The sequence below is a fragment of the Arvicola amphibius genome, chromosome 4, assembly GCF_903992535.2.
Source record: "Arvicola amphibius chromosome 4, mArvAmp1.2, whole genome shotgun sequence".
In the NCBI taxonomy this organism is placed as follows: domain Eukaryota; kingdom Metazoa; phylum Chordata; class Mammalia; order Rodentia; family Cricetidae; genus Arvicola; species Arvicola amphibius.
Window position 1 is genome coordinate 1191757 of NC_052050.1, and position 14673 is coordinate 1206429.

At 54.3% G+C, this 14673-nt stretch overlaps 1 protein-coding gene across 3 annotated transcripts in view; it reads right to left on the reverse strand.

The window, feature by feature from the left end:
* Nucleotides 1–14673, reverse strand: part of Aspscr1 (ASPSCR1 tether for SLC2A4, UBX domain containing) — a 38799-nt gene that overhangs the window by 1704 nt on the left and 22422 nt on the right. For all 3 annotated transcript variants that reach the window (XM_038325928.1, XM_038325930.1, XM_038325929.1), the window contains exons 8-12: nt 5433–5572; nt 4998–5079; nt 4189–4255; nt 3606–3668; nt 3236–3288 (exon numbers count right to left, since the gene is read on the reverse strand). In XM_038325928.1, the coding sequence (XP_038181856.1) occupies nt 3236–3288; nt 3606–3668; nt 4189–4255; nt 4998–5079; nt 5433–5572 (405 nt within the window). The remainder of the gene's footprint in view (nt 1–3235; nt 3289–3605; nt 3669–4188; nt 4256–4997; nt 5080–5432; nt 5573–14673) is intronic.

Here is a 14673-nt window from a genome sequence, read left to right on the forward strand (position 1 = left end):
GGAGGGGGGAGGGGAGAGGGGGTGGGGGGCGCGGCTGGGGCTGGCTGACGTGGCCAAAGACTCAGGGCAGCCAGGAGCCTGGCAGGACTTGGGAAGGGGCTGCAGCTGCAGGCTGAGGGCATTCTTTCCATGCGGCTTCAGGCTCCTGTGAGTGCCACAGGCTGGAGGGGTGGGCGGGGTGGGTGGGGTTCGGGGGGGGGATGTTAAAAGATTAATAAGAGCAAGCTTCAAAGGCCAGGCCTAGGAACGCTGAAACCTCAGCCTGCAGCGGCAGCAGAGGGACACAAACAAGGGCGGTGAAGGCTTTGAAACGCAATTGTGAGGTCTGCGATCAAAGCCTCGTGAGAGGAGGCCTGTGGGGTGGGCGGGGGGCTGCCCTAGTGCCCCTGGACAGGCGCCAGAAGGAAGCCAGGGATCCAAGCAGGGGGCATGGGGAGGACAGTGCTGGGGCCTTTCTCAGCCCAGAATGGCTAGCTGTCTCCAGGGGCACCTTCTGTTCTTGCTGCCAATAACTGAGCAGGGTTCACAGGCATGTAAGCACTTCTGGGAGCCTGACTGGCAACATCCACAAGATCTCATCTGTCCTCTGGCACCAATCAAGGGGGCTCCCTTGGAAGTAACTGAGGAGGCAGCTGCCATGTGGCAGCTCCAAGACTGGACCCTTACCTGGAAATGCTTAGGAAGCTCAAAGAGGGCCAGGCAGAACCCAGAACATCGAGAGAGGAAAGGCCAGCTGTGGGCTCTGGCTCTACCCAGCCCCAGCTGAGGGAGAAGTGAGGGCAGTAGTGGACTTGCTGACCTCCCCCTGCAGCTGGTCCCCTGTGGCACTGTGGGAGCATCTGTCCTCTTCAGGACCATAGGAACAGCCATCACTTTGGTTCATAACCAAAAGCAAGGCTGCTATCTTCCTCTTTCTCCCCAGGACCAAACAATCCTGTAGAAGGGCAAGGCTACCACTCTTCAGGGTTCCTCATTCTCAAGCTGCCTGGCTACACACCAGCTATGGCCAGAATCAAGCCTGTTCAAGGGAGGGAACAGTGGGACAGCCTGTTGGTAAGGTCTTCTTCCGAGGAAGAGTGGCGCGTGTCCCAGTGACAGGAGACAGGGAAATCCCTGGCTGGGGTCTCAGCAGACTCAGCTGCAGGCCTGAGGAGTCCTCTGGGCACTGCTTGGCTCTGTCAGCAGCACAGAGTCCAGGGCCTGGCTTGCCGCTCCTCTCCCTCCCTGAACTTGAAGACAGGATGCCCTCCAGCCTGGGGCAGGAGTTCAGGAGAGCATGGGGAGAGAGTTCTCTCCCACAAGGGGGCCCTCTAGGCCCCTAGGACCAGCTCCTGGGTGAACTCATCCTCTCTGTCACCCTTCAGTGCCTGCCCAAAACTAAAACCCTTGCCCATTTGATTGGGTTTCTGGGGTCCCAATGGAACAAGGGACAAGTGGACAGAAGACCATCCCGACCAACAAATGGGATTCCACCCTCTGCTCACTCCACAGCCCACCATGGGCCACTCTGCCCCACACTGGAACTTAACACTGGCCAGGACCCCAGGCTTTGACCCATTCTCTCCACCCCAGCACAGACACACACAGAAAAGCAGTGGACAGACTTGACCACCTGACTACAAGTTTCAAGCTACAATCCTCCCCTAGATTCCCAGGACTACTTAGAGCTGGGGAGGGACCGGGGGAGATGGGGGTGGCAAATGACCAGCAGGTCCCAGAATACACCAGAGGGCAAGAAAGGCAAGACCTCTCCAAGCTACAGAAAGTATAGCAGGCTATGTGGGACTGGGCACAGGGTCTCTAGGCTTTTCCTGCTTTGCCTGACTTCCCTCCCTGTGGCATCAACAAAACACCACAAAGCCTTGAGCAAGAAGGTGGACTGAGGCAAAGCAGGGGACCAGGGCTCAGGCCCAGCAAGTTTACAGGGCAAACAGGGCTCTGCTCCCACCTTTTTGAGGTCTTAGTCCTCCCTGCCCCCACTTGCTCTCCTGAGTCAGTGGCACTGCCTGCATGGACCCCTGAGCAGCAGAGCCCAGCCCAGCTGCAGCTTCCAGGGATGATGCCTGCTCACCTACCGGAGCGGAGCGGCAGGGATGCCACCCCTTGGGAGGCCCTGTGGCTCCAGACAGAGCTGACAGATGAAAGGAAGCGGCTGCTAGGAGCAGGGCAGTGTCACCGGGAATCAGGCAGAGGCGGATGAGAGGCACCCTGGGGCTTTGGGGGGTGCGTGCAAATCCTGGCTGGGGGAGGGGGCTGGGCACTGGCCCTCGATCCCAAGTCTTCCAGATTCAATGTTTATCAACAGGCTGGCCAGGGAGGCTGGGAGGGGCAGAGATGAAGGAAGAGGGCCGGCGCCTGGAGGTTCATAAGCCAAGAAGGGAATCACAGGGTCATAGGCCCACTCTGGGTACCTCCCTACTTTCCGCTACTCCAAAGCCATGTGGCTCCACTTCTTCCCTCAACAGCCCTTGGTGAACTTCCAGCGTGCTGGCCTGCTCGCTCCCAGCCCCATTTCACCCCAAGGGTGGCAGCTCTAGGCAGCCAGTGGAGTCTGTCACCCCCAACCCAGACCTTTGTAGAGGCCTTCAGGCGCCTCTGTTGTTAATTAAAATATCTGAAGACTTTGAAAAGAAAACCATTAGGCCAGAGGGGCTAGGGAGGCCCCAGCTGCTCTCCCAGGGGCGAAGGACAAGGCATTCATCCCTCCTGGCTCTGTGGGGCACAGGGTCAAGTAGCCTCTCTGCCTGGGGCTCTCTGGACCTTCTGAGGCCCCAAGGAAAAGCCTGGGGCTACCCATGGTATTCCTACCAGAGATCAGCAGGGGTCCTGGGGAAAAGGTTGAACCCAGGAGGTGATGGCAGAGATAAGGGCCAACAGCAGCCAGGGACCCCAGCCCTCCTCTCTGTACCACTCCAGGACCAAGCTGCCAAGCCCCTTCCTCACTCAGATGCTAGGAGGCGGGTGTCACACAGCAGCCAGAGGCCAGGACAGCAGGGCAGCGAGCTGGGCAGGCCCATCCCCACCCCGGGGCCAGGCAGGAAGCGGAGGAGGTTGGAAAGCCCTGTCAGAAACAACTTCAGAGGCTCACTGCTCCCTCTGAATTTACCGGCTCTAAAAGGCTTTATTACCCACCCACAGGGCCTGCCAGGGCGCTCCTTCCCAACCCAACCGCAGCATGGCGCCCTGCCCTCCCAGCACAGCCAGCCCCAGCAGCACCCTTGTGAGGCAGTTGTACCTGAAAGAGAGTCAGCGTGTGGTCATCCAGGACCATTTTGGGAGGAGCGATGACTGTGGAGAGAGGTTCTGTCTTTCAGGACACCGGCCCCACACCTCAGGGCCATCCCCCCACCTCTGCTGCTCAAGGGGTCCTCACCACCCTGGTGGCCGCTATGCTCCTGGATCCACCGTCTCCCTTGCAGCCTGAGCCACAGGGTGGGACTGGGAAAGAGGCCAAGCTGGGGAGCTGGGCACTGACACTCCCTGAAAGGGACCACAGGGCTGGGCAGCCAGACAAGTCCCAGCCCAGAGAGGAGGTCACACCTGGCAAACTAAAAAGAGGGTCGGTGCCAGGTGGAGCAGAGGCAGGATGAGGGGCAGAGACTCACACAGGTAAAAGGAGAGCTCGGGATTCCCCAGGTGGCTCCTGACAAAGTCTCGCAGGTCCCCCACTGTGGAGAAAGGGGAGCATCAGCAGACTCTTCCAACACTCACTGCCAAGGTCCTGCTGGAAACCTAGAGACATCAGCCCCATGGCCATCCCTGGCACCTCCTTAGATGTGGGGATTCAATGACTGGTCAGTCTGGATGGAGACTATAGCACAGACTGCTTCCAGGATGGCTGCCTACTGACAGCCATGCCCAGCCAAGCCCAGAGCACCCCCAGTGCCTCTTAAGCACCCAACTCCTCCAGCTGAGCTCTTCCAGGGCTCAGGCCTAGAACTACTCCATCCTCCCTGCTGTAACGCAGACCATCAACTCTGGTGGCTTTGACGCTTTCTTCTGAGAGAATTCCTACCTAGTCACATCCAAAACACTCAGGGTCATGAGCTCTGGGGACAGGACCAAGGACTGTGAAGAACCAGCCAAGTCCTGACCTGGGTCAGGATCGCCACTTGAATGGACGAGGTCGGCAGCCTGCAGCCACCCAGCGGGCACAGTGACCCTCCACAGGTCACCGCAGGTACTCACCTGTCTCACTAGGGCGGAAAAAGCCCTGCAGAATGTAGCGGTCAGGGAACAGGACCCTCAGTGCTACCTGTGTGGTCAGAAGGAATCGTCAGAGCTTCACCCAGCACAGGGAGGGGTCTCATCGCTCAGTTCCCACTATAGGAACTGTCAGCTACCCCAGGCCTGGTTTTCCCTGTGATTCTCAATACATCTGAGCTACGAGGAAAAAGAACCAAGTGCCCAAATGTATGGGCATATGCATTCTAAAAGCTCACAAGCTTGGCATGGTGGCACACTCAGGAATTCAAGGTCATTGCTGCCTATAAAGTAAATTTGAAGCCAGCCTGGACTGTATGAGCCCTTGTCTAAAAGAATGAATGAATGAATGGACAAATGAACACATTAATATAGCACAACCTGTGTACACTTTCAAATCTGCTCTACTGGCTGGGTGCGGTGGATACTTGGAATCTCAATGTTTGGGAGGTAGAGGCAGAACAGTAAAGTTCTAAGACCACCAAACAACAATAACAAAACAGAAACGAAGATTTTTATCATGGGGTTAGGGGATAGTCGGTGGGTGGGGCACTTGCCTAGCATGTAGAAGGCCAAGTTCAATTTTCAGCACTACAAAGAAAAAAAACCAAAAGCTTTTCATTTTAGTGTGTTGCGAGATTAGCTGGCCAATCCTGAGCCTCATGTTACAGGCCTGCCATGATACCTACTCAACCAGGGAACACTTGTCCCATGTGGGGGTGCCCTATGGGCATGTCATAATCACTTTCTGGGACATGTCCTCCCCACAGGAACTTAAGGAAGTCCTTGCTTACCTTTGGGTAGCGTTCCAGTTTTTCTTTCATCTGAGCCTCCCTGAAGGCCTTGGTCACTAAGGGGGCTTCTTCCAGGCGCTTCCTGTGGTGAAGAGGGCCAAGTCCTAGTCTCTCAACAGAAAAGCTCCTCACCCTTGCTCTGCAAGGTCTTGTTTGTTTGTTTGTTTGTTTTGTTTTTCGAGACAGGGTTTCTCCATAGCTTTGGAGCCCATCCTGGAACTAGCTCTTGTAGACCAGGCTGGCCTCGATCTCTCAGAGATCCGCCTGCCTCTGCCTCCCAAGTGCTGGGATTAAAGGCGTGTGTCACCACCACCCAGCTAGCTCTGCAAGGTCTTAATAAGGGTTATTCTCCCCCAGGAGGGTAGGAAGGGGCCAGAATGAAGGTCACCACGGAGAAAAGCCATAGGAGATGACTACAGGGCCAGGGGCACCCACCGCTCACTCTTGAGCTGGGCCAGGCGTCTCCTCACATCATCCACGGTCACTTCAAAGAACTCATCGGGCACCTCTGCTGGCCAGGGCTGCAGCAAGTCCTCTCGATCAGGGTGGCACACTACAGGGTCTCGGTCAACGGGCTGTGAGCAGAGAGACTCAGCTGATATGGTTTCAGCTGTGTGTCCCAGCTCACCATCTCAGCCATGTGTAACACTGGGCCAGGGCAGGGCTTGGGACAGCAGCAAGAAGCCCTCATATCAGCCCTCGGTGGGCACTGGTGCTGTCCATGGAAACTGAACTTCAGGGCAGCCCACGTCCTAACAGGCTTTTTGCCTCGATGGAAGAACCTCAAGATCAGGATGCCAACTTGGGGAGGTGCACCCCAGTTGGAGGCCACGTCAGGGGTTCCAGAAAGGAAGAACAGTAGAAGCCACCAAATTAGAGTGTTGGCAAAAACTCCAGCCAACTGCCCCTACTGCCCTCTCTCGGCCGCAGCCCCAAAGCCAGGCTGACTCCACCTCTCCCCTGGGGAGCAAGCTGGCCCTCCCTCTGCCCACCCAGGGACAGAGGAAGGGACAGCGTCACCCCTAATTGGCATCAATGGCAATGCAAATTACAAGGCAGGCCCAGTCCATTGCGGTGCCCAGGAGGGTGGGCACCTCCTCTGTGCCGGAGCCACCCCACAGAGCCAGGCCTGACCAAGGTGCCCAGCTGTGCTGGCGGAACCCATCTCGGGCCCTGTCCTGCAGGAAACACAGACCCCGAGATGCTGATGCCCTGGGGACAGGCTGGCTGTCTTAGGGACAGGCTTCCCCTCTCGCCCTCCCACACAGCATGGCCGAGCCACAATGTCATCATTCAAAGACGGCTTCAGGCCCAGGGAGGTTGACCCTGCCCAAGACTGAGTGTGTTCTGATGTATACCTGTCCCAAATGTCTCCTGGGAAGTCCTCCAGGAGCAACTGCAATGCACACTACGTCTCCATCTTCTCCCACGTTCTGCCACATCGCACCAGTCCTGGAGCTCACCTGACCTCGGACCACGGCTAAGAAAGGGGTCCACAGGTGGCCAACCAGGGGGCTGTTCCTTCAAAGCCCCAGCCACACAGGAGCCACTGCGGCAGTCTGCTCCAGAGATCTTTCTAACACGATGTCAGGCGCCAGGCTGACCCCATGGCCATAGTCCTTGCATTCCAGCAGGGCCACGAGCAAGCTTGCCAGGCTCCACGGGGAGGGGGAGGGCAGAATATAGAAACATCTGAGCTACATGCAACAGTGTCCATGGACGGCCGATCCAGGCTGAGTGGTAGCAACCTGGGACCCAAAGGCAAATGTAGCCTTGGGCACTCAAGCTCCAAGACTGGAGGAGCTTAGAGACGCTTTCTTGCTGTCAACCCCAGGTGCTCCTAGGTGCAGTCTAGGGCATCAGGGAGGACAATGGATGGATAGCTGCTTCCAGGATGGGGACACAAGGGACATCAGCACCACACACTGCCCAGGGCTGCTGAATTCAATCAGAAAAACAGAACTGGCATCTTTCACCGCTTTGGGCCCTCCTGACTCCTGCTCTGTTCAGGAGCCCAGTGACCAGAAGACAGGACAGACACAGGGCCCACTCAGGACAGCTCTGCTACAACTCAAGAGCTAAGGTGAAGAGTCCACTGGCACCTGCTGGCACGGATCAGGCCAAGTAAGCAGCTACAGAAGGCCCCAAGAAGGCCCCAAGCCTCTAGAATCTCCATGGCACCTTACAGGGTCTGCGGCTGGGCTGACAGGAAGCACCACGCTGTCACCAGTGACAGCAGGGGCAGCCAGGGAGCACAGAATGGGGAAACTCCATCAGCCCCACAGTGCTCCCAAGGCAAGCTCACCCCAGAGCCACTGTAGAGGGCTGTAGCAGGGCAGTCACCAGCAGAGGCCACACAGCTGTCTCCCCAGCCATGCTGGGCCCCAGTTACTTGGGATGCTCTGTAGGTGCCTGGCTCCCATCTGCCATCTTGCCAACATCGGCAGTTCTACATTCCATTCCCACCGCAGGTGTACGTATGGAGATGAGACACCAGGAGAAAGGATGTAAAGGACAGTCATGCCCGACGAGGCCAGTGGGACACCCAGAGCGCATCACTAAGGCCTGTCTTGCCATTCCTCCTGCTAAATGGTGCTGAAATCCCAGATAATGTCTTGGAACCCCAGTCACTGTGTTGGGGGAGGATACAAAAGGCTGTGTTCTATTGGACTGGGGCTTGGAGAGGGCTGGGGAAGCTAAAGGGCTCCTGATAATCATGAGAAGCTTGGGCAGGAGGCTCCCAAGGCCAAGCCAGTCACACAGTCTACTGAGGGACAGGGAGCTCAACGCGAAGGGCCTCCAGGGAGCTCAACGCGAAGGGCCTCTCAAAGAGCCTCTCCCCAGGAGGCTCATGTATGCTGGGCCCAAGTCCTCAGAATAAGCTGACAGGGTCAGGCCATATTATGGTTGCTATGTGACTGGTAAACTCAGGCACAGAGTACCTGAGGAAGAATTGGCTTGGGAGTACAGACATAGAGGGCAGATGACCTCCCTGTTGTCTGTGGGACCATGATGAATGGACATCAGGATATAAGACCCCTTGCTAAAGTCTGTACAGGAAGGAGGCATTGATTCCAGGGAACCCAGGAAGACAACAGTCAGGCAAGGTGGGCAGGAAATAGCCAGAGGAGCTGAGCAGCCTGCCACAGCTCCATACCCCAGACTCCCAGCAGGAGTCTGCACAGGAGCTCCTGAGAAGCAGGTGGGTACCCGCTGTGACAGTGTCCAGGCTGGAGCCACCGTAGGGTCAGTGGGAAGTCAGAGAGCCTTTGGGAGGAGGGCTCGACATAGCCTGGTCTGGCCAGTCACAGCAGGGTCTGGTGGCCACAGGACACCTTACTTCTGTCAGAAACGGGCCGGCTGAAGTTTCCTCTTTTGACAGTGATTTTCCAGGACATGATGACAGATGAAAAAAAAATGTGAACACTATTTAGAGATGACCTCAATCTCAGATCTTCCAGATTCCCTATGAACAACGGCCGCCTGCCCCCTTGGCTTGCTCTTCCTCAGCCCAGCCGGCGCTGACAATGGCTTTGGTGAGCGAGAATGTGAAGCGTTTCCCCTTGAGGCTTTGAGCCTAAATGAATCACTACAACAGGGACTCAGGCCAGACCTCTGCGTTACTCACAGGGCTCAGCCACCCTTGGGAGGGAGGCGCCTGAGCACATGGACACCATCAAAGGTCCTGGACGGCACAGCAGGAGGCAGCTGTGCCAGAGTGAGAGGCCAGACCAACATAGACTTGGGGATGGCACAGGCGAGGGCGGCTCTTCTCCACCCTGAGATACTGACAGCTTAGCTTCTCTGCTGTGGAGGTGAATTACTCCCGTCTCTGAGAAATGACCAAAGCCCTTTTAAAAGAAGAGAGCATAGTCAGGCATGGTGGTGCATGCCTTTGATCTCAGCACTCAGGAAGCACAGGCAGACAAATCTCTTGAGTTCAAGGCCAGCCTGGTCTATAGAGCCCAGGCCAGCCAGAGTTAATACAGAGAAACCCTGTATTGAAAAAGCCATAATAAATAATAACAACGATCAGAATGATGATAATAATGAGGATGATGATGATGAGGAGGAGGATGAAGATGGTGATGAAGAGGATGATGATGAGGAGGAGGAGGAGGAAATGATGATGGAGAGGATGATGGAGAGGATGATGAGGAGGAAGAGGATGGTGATGGTGATGGAGAGGATGATGGAGAGGATGAGGAGGAAGATGGTGATGATGATGAAGAGGAGGAGGAGGAAATGATGATGGAGAGGATGATGAGGAGGAGGAGGAAGAGGAGGGGGGAAGATGGTGGTGATGGTGATGATGGAGAGGATGATGAGGAGGAGGATGGTGATGATGAGGAGGAGGATGAGGAGGAGGAAGAGGATGGTGATGGTGATGGAGAGGATGATGATGAGGAGGAGGATGGTGATGATGGAGAGGATGATGGAGAGGATGAGGAGGAGGAAGAGGATGGTGATGGTGATGAAGAGGATGATGAGGAGGAGGACGGCGAGAGCACAGCTGCAAAGCTCAGTCACAGCACAGGAACCCGAGTATTTGGAGCATCTATCACCTCCCGAAAAGTAACGGCTAGACCAGTGAAGCTAGCACACGGCGTGGCCCAGGCTGGCAGCTGCTCCTGCGATCCAGTCTGGTGGCACACGTCTTTAATCTCAGTAATCAGGAGGCAGAGGCAGAAGGACTGCTATGAGTTCAAGGCAAGCCTGGTCTACATAGTGAGTCCCAGGCCAGTCAAGGCTCCATAGTAAAACCCAGTCTAAAAAAATAAAATAAAAATAAAAAAAAAAAAACAAATAACAATAACAAAACATAAACCTCCAAGACAGGCCTGAACACTGGAGCATGCACATATGACAGACTGGGAGCCCAGGTTAGATGGTACAAGGGGACTATTCCCTACCCAACGCGCCCAGTGAGCAGCAGCCCTGGAGATGGGAACTCAGAGGGATCCTTGGCAGTTAAGATCATGTACTGCTCTTGCAGGGAACCACACTGGATGGCACATAACTACCTGGAACTCCAGCCCCAGGGATCTAACACCCTCTTCTGGCCTATGTGGGCACTGCACATGTGTACACATACCCACATACAGACATACACATATATACATTATTGAAGATAAAAATAAGCTGGGCATGGTGGCACATGCCTTTAATTCCAGCACTCAGGAAGGAGGTAGAGGCAAGTAGATCTCTGAATTTGAGACTAGCTTGGTCTATGTAGTAAGTTCCAGGCTAACCAAGTCTACATAATAAGACCTTAGTTCCTAAATAAATACAAATAAAAATCTTTAAAACAAAACAAACAAGCAAAAACCCAGACACTCAGTTGGCCCCTGCAAAGTCTCTGAACCATCTGCCAGCAAACCTTAGTGGTCTTTCCAATTAAGGCATGGCCTGCAGCTCTCAAAAGAACTGAGGTTAGCCCTCATAGCCTGAGGGTTATCCATAAATACCCAAGCACAGCAGGGCCCATGGCCAGTCTATGGAGATGACAGAAACAGGAGCCCCTAAGGCAGATAGATAATAGCAACACAGAGTCCCCATCCATGAGCACCAGACTCCAGCCATCCAGACACCTGCCACTCTGCCCTGCCCTGTTCAACATTCACGGGTCCAGATGGGTGTTCTCACCGAGTTTGGTACAACAACCCACTTTATACTTCCCAGACCCCCTTACAGAGCTCTTCTAGCCCCATTAGTACTAACTAGTCACCAGCCCAGGGTGCAGAGAGTGAAGGCCAGACTGTGTGAGCAGGGCATATGGGGCAGACAAGAAGGAAATCCCCAGAGGGGGAGGGGCAGGCAGGCCAGGGGCAGTCAGTCCTGCCCAGGAGGACCCAGGGCCTTTGATCAGCGTTGGCCCCCGTGCCAGCTGCTGGGAAGGCTGCAGGCATGGGGGTGTGTGTGCTGTGATCGGCCTGCAAGTGCGCTGGAGCCACAGGGCGGCCTCCTGGGCTGTGGAGGACTTCAAAGGACATGGCCAGGGGGCGCCGGGCAGCCCCAGCCTCTCCCAGAGCCCGGTTCTGATCGCCAGTAAAACTACCTTCTAATAATTAATGTCTGACATCAAAGGCAGGAACCGCCGGGCTCTGTGAACCATCCCGGGCCTCAGCGAGGACCTGCCTGTATTTTATCCTGTCTCTTTCTTCTGAGTCTTTATTTAAATCCAAAAACCACACACAGGCAAAACATTAATGGGAAACTTGGAAACTCTTTTTGATTACTAAAGTGTACCTTTGAAGTTCCCCAAAAAAGTTCTGTTTTGTTCCCGTCCCCCTCCCCCCCAAGACTGAGGAGGGACACAAAGCAGATGCATGTGGCCAGCCAGCCCTCTGGGTGTGGGGCTGTTGGTGACAAGAAGCGCAAGGCAGAGGGCGGGGGACGCTCCACAATCAATCAGCTGCCCAGGCTCCCAGATCAAAGGGTGGAGAAGCTCAGGCAGAGCACATGCACGGCCATGGAACAGCCCCTGCTGGCTGGGGGCCCTGGGTTCAGTGCTTAGGGCTGTGCTGGGATCCTGACACAGGGACAATGTCTCTGGCAAGTTGACCAGGACAGCTGCTTTGAACTGCTGCATCCACTACACAGTACAGGAAATGGGATCTGGTTGGCATGGAGGGAGAAGGAGCTGAAGGCTGGCAATATTAGGGTGGTAGGACACAGCTACCCTGCCCCTTAAATAGAGACGGCCACAGCCCCGGAACCAGCTATCCCTACCCACCACATCTGACTCTGGACCCACCAACGCCATACTAGTCAAACTTCACAGCGTTCCTAATGGTCAGCAAGTCCCTAATGGTCTCCACAGTTCCTAATGGTCTCCACAGTTCCTAATGGTCTCCACAGTTCCTAATGGTCTCCACAGTTCCTAATGGTCACCACAGTTCCTAATGGTCACCACAGTTCCTAATGGTCTCCATGGTCCCTAAGGGAGAAGACAGGTGGTGCCCCCATCCTCTCTGGTCCAGGATGAGTTACTCTACAAGAGAAGCTTTTGGGTTCAAGGCCACCATGAACAAACAGATAAGCAAGGCACTAACAAGGTAAACAAAATTGACCCCTCACCCCTATGGATACAGGTAACCAGCCGCCTCACCCCCAGCCCTCTCAGGTGTGGTGAGAGGGAGCAGGAGGGAAAGCCCCAACCACAAATGTCTAGGTAGGAGCTAGTCAGGCTGCTGGCACCAACACTGACCCAGCCACAGGCCACCGAAGTGATGTCCCTGAGCAGCAGTGACAACTACACAGTAGTGGCCTCAAAGCACCTTGCCCTGTGTTCTAATACACACTATCGTGCCCTTGCCCAAGTCATGAAAAGTCCTCAGAGCCACGAGCCGAGAGGCCTCAACAGGACCAAGGCATACAGCACACCTCCCATAGTGACGGGCACAAGAGCTCAGTAGGACACAGGGAGGTCTGGCCTCAGTACACGGTCACCTTGGCAGCACACACAGGACATAAGGCGGGATGCAAGGATTAGCCATAAAGATAAACTCATCATCAGATGAAGTGCTCTCCAAGAAGTGGGAAGTTTGGGGCTTTTTTTGTTTGTTTTTATAAAAATCAAGCTCAGCCGGGCGGTGGTGGCCATTGTCTTTAATCCTAACACTTGGAAGGCAGAGACAGGCGGATCTCTGTGCTTTCGAGGCCAGCCTGGTCTACAAGAGCTAGTTCTAGGAAAGGCTCCAAAACTACAGAGAAACCCTGTCTCCAAAAACTAAACAAACAAACAAACAAACAAGTAAATAAAATAAAGCTCCATGGACAGGAAAATCACCAAATGAAAAAGTCACTCTCACCCAGCTTACAAAGGGACTGCCAGTATCCTAACAGCACCAGCAGACTCTGGAAAGGTAGGGTAAGTGCGACAAGCTAGGTCTGCCTCTGGGCCAGCTACGCTGTTTTCACTTCCTCCCCACGTCCGACACTGGGCACTGTTGGTCTGCAGCCTGCACTAGGGCTGCCATGGCCCTGAGGACCCTACCTCCTCCGAAGCCCACAGGTGCCTTGATTGCCTCACTCTGCATGGACGCTGAGGAGTGGAGGCTTGGCAGCCTGGCAGTGGGGCTCTACATGTGGTTAGAGGATGCCGCCAGACAGAACCCAGGCAGGGACAGCAGGACAAGTCAGTCAGAGGGTCAGGGAGCCCTCCAGAGGTAGGGCCCGAAAAGGCCACTCCATGATGCCATGCGAGTACATTCAGGATCACCCACATCACATCACGTCTGCACCGCTGACTTCCCAAGACGGATGTCCCTCTTTCGTAACTACTACTACCTCTGAGAGTCAGGGCACACTGCTTGCTCTGGGTGTAACACAGCCACAGAGTCGGGGCAAAACTGCTTGCTCTGGGTGTAACACAGCCACAGATCATCCTGGAGCAGAGCCTGTGCCCAGGAGCCATGGCAGTAAAAAAAGCAGCCATGCCTAGGTCTGTGGCGATGGCAGCAGGGGGACTCACAAGACCCTACCCTGGCAGTCCGCCCTCCAACTGCAGTGAAGTCTTGAGAGGCATTAGAGTGCACAGAAGGTGGACTGTCGAGAGAAAACGGGACTCCGCTGATGCAGCTCTCTTAGCTGATCCGTGCTGAGGTGGAACCTCTCTGTGATACAATTGCTCTCCCACTTGTAACCCTTCACCAAGGGGCTTGGAGGGACTCATCCCTTTGTTCAGGGCTATATATGGGACAGATAAACTGCTCTACACACTCCCCAGGAAAGGTCATACAACATTAGGGCACAGACAGGGACCACCCCCAGTTAATATCAAATACTTTTTTTGATTCCCAGGCTGGACAAAGAATGAGAAAGAGAAAAAACAAAAAACCAAAAAAACAAAAAAACAAAAAAACAAACAAACAAAAAAAAAAACCCAAAAAACAAAAACCCACAGCCTGTTGCCCCCATGACTACAAATGCAAAGGTGGGAAATAAACAGTTAAACTTATGTGCGGCTAAAAATGAAACACATCACTGGCAATTAGCCCTAAATGCAAGAATGACTTGACCCAAATTTATCCCAAATCTCAAGTGTGAGGGCTGAAGAAGTTAGTACTCAAGACCCACCATCAATGCAGAAAAAGCTGCCTGAAAGCCAGGCATAGTGGCGCAAGCCTTTAATCCCAGAACTCAAGAGACAAAGGCAGGCAGATCTCTGTGAGTTTGAAGCCAGCCTGGTCTACAGAGTGAGTTCCAGGACAGGCAACATTACACAGAGAGACTCCTTCTCAAAAAAAAAAAAAAAAAAAAAAGAAAGAAAAGAGCCGTCTGCAGACCTCAGCACCTATATCTGAAAAGAAGCATCTTAGAAAACTCAGGAGTAACGCCCTTACCTTGAGAAATGTTGTTAATAGTGAAGCCATAGAATGTTCCCCTAGGCCAAGGCAAGGCTTCCATTATGACTGCCATGACTCAAAGAACACCAGAGATTAGACACAAGATGGACTTGACACATAAGAAACAGTCCAAACTCGGGAGGCAGAGGCAGGCGGATCTCTGTGAGTTCGAGACCAGCCTGGTCTACAAGAGCTAGTTCCAGGATAGGCTTCAAAGCTACAGAGAAACCCTGTCTCAAAAAACCAAAAAAAAAAAAAGAAACAGTCCAAGAGGGTCACGGAGACCCCAAAAGAAATGCAGATAGACTTCTTGAACATTAATAAAG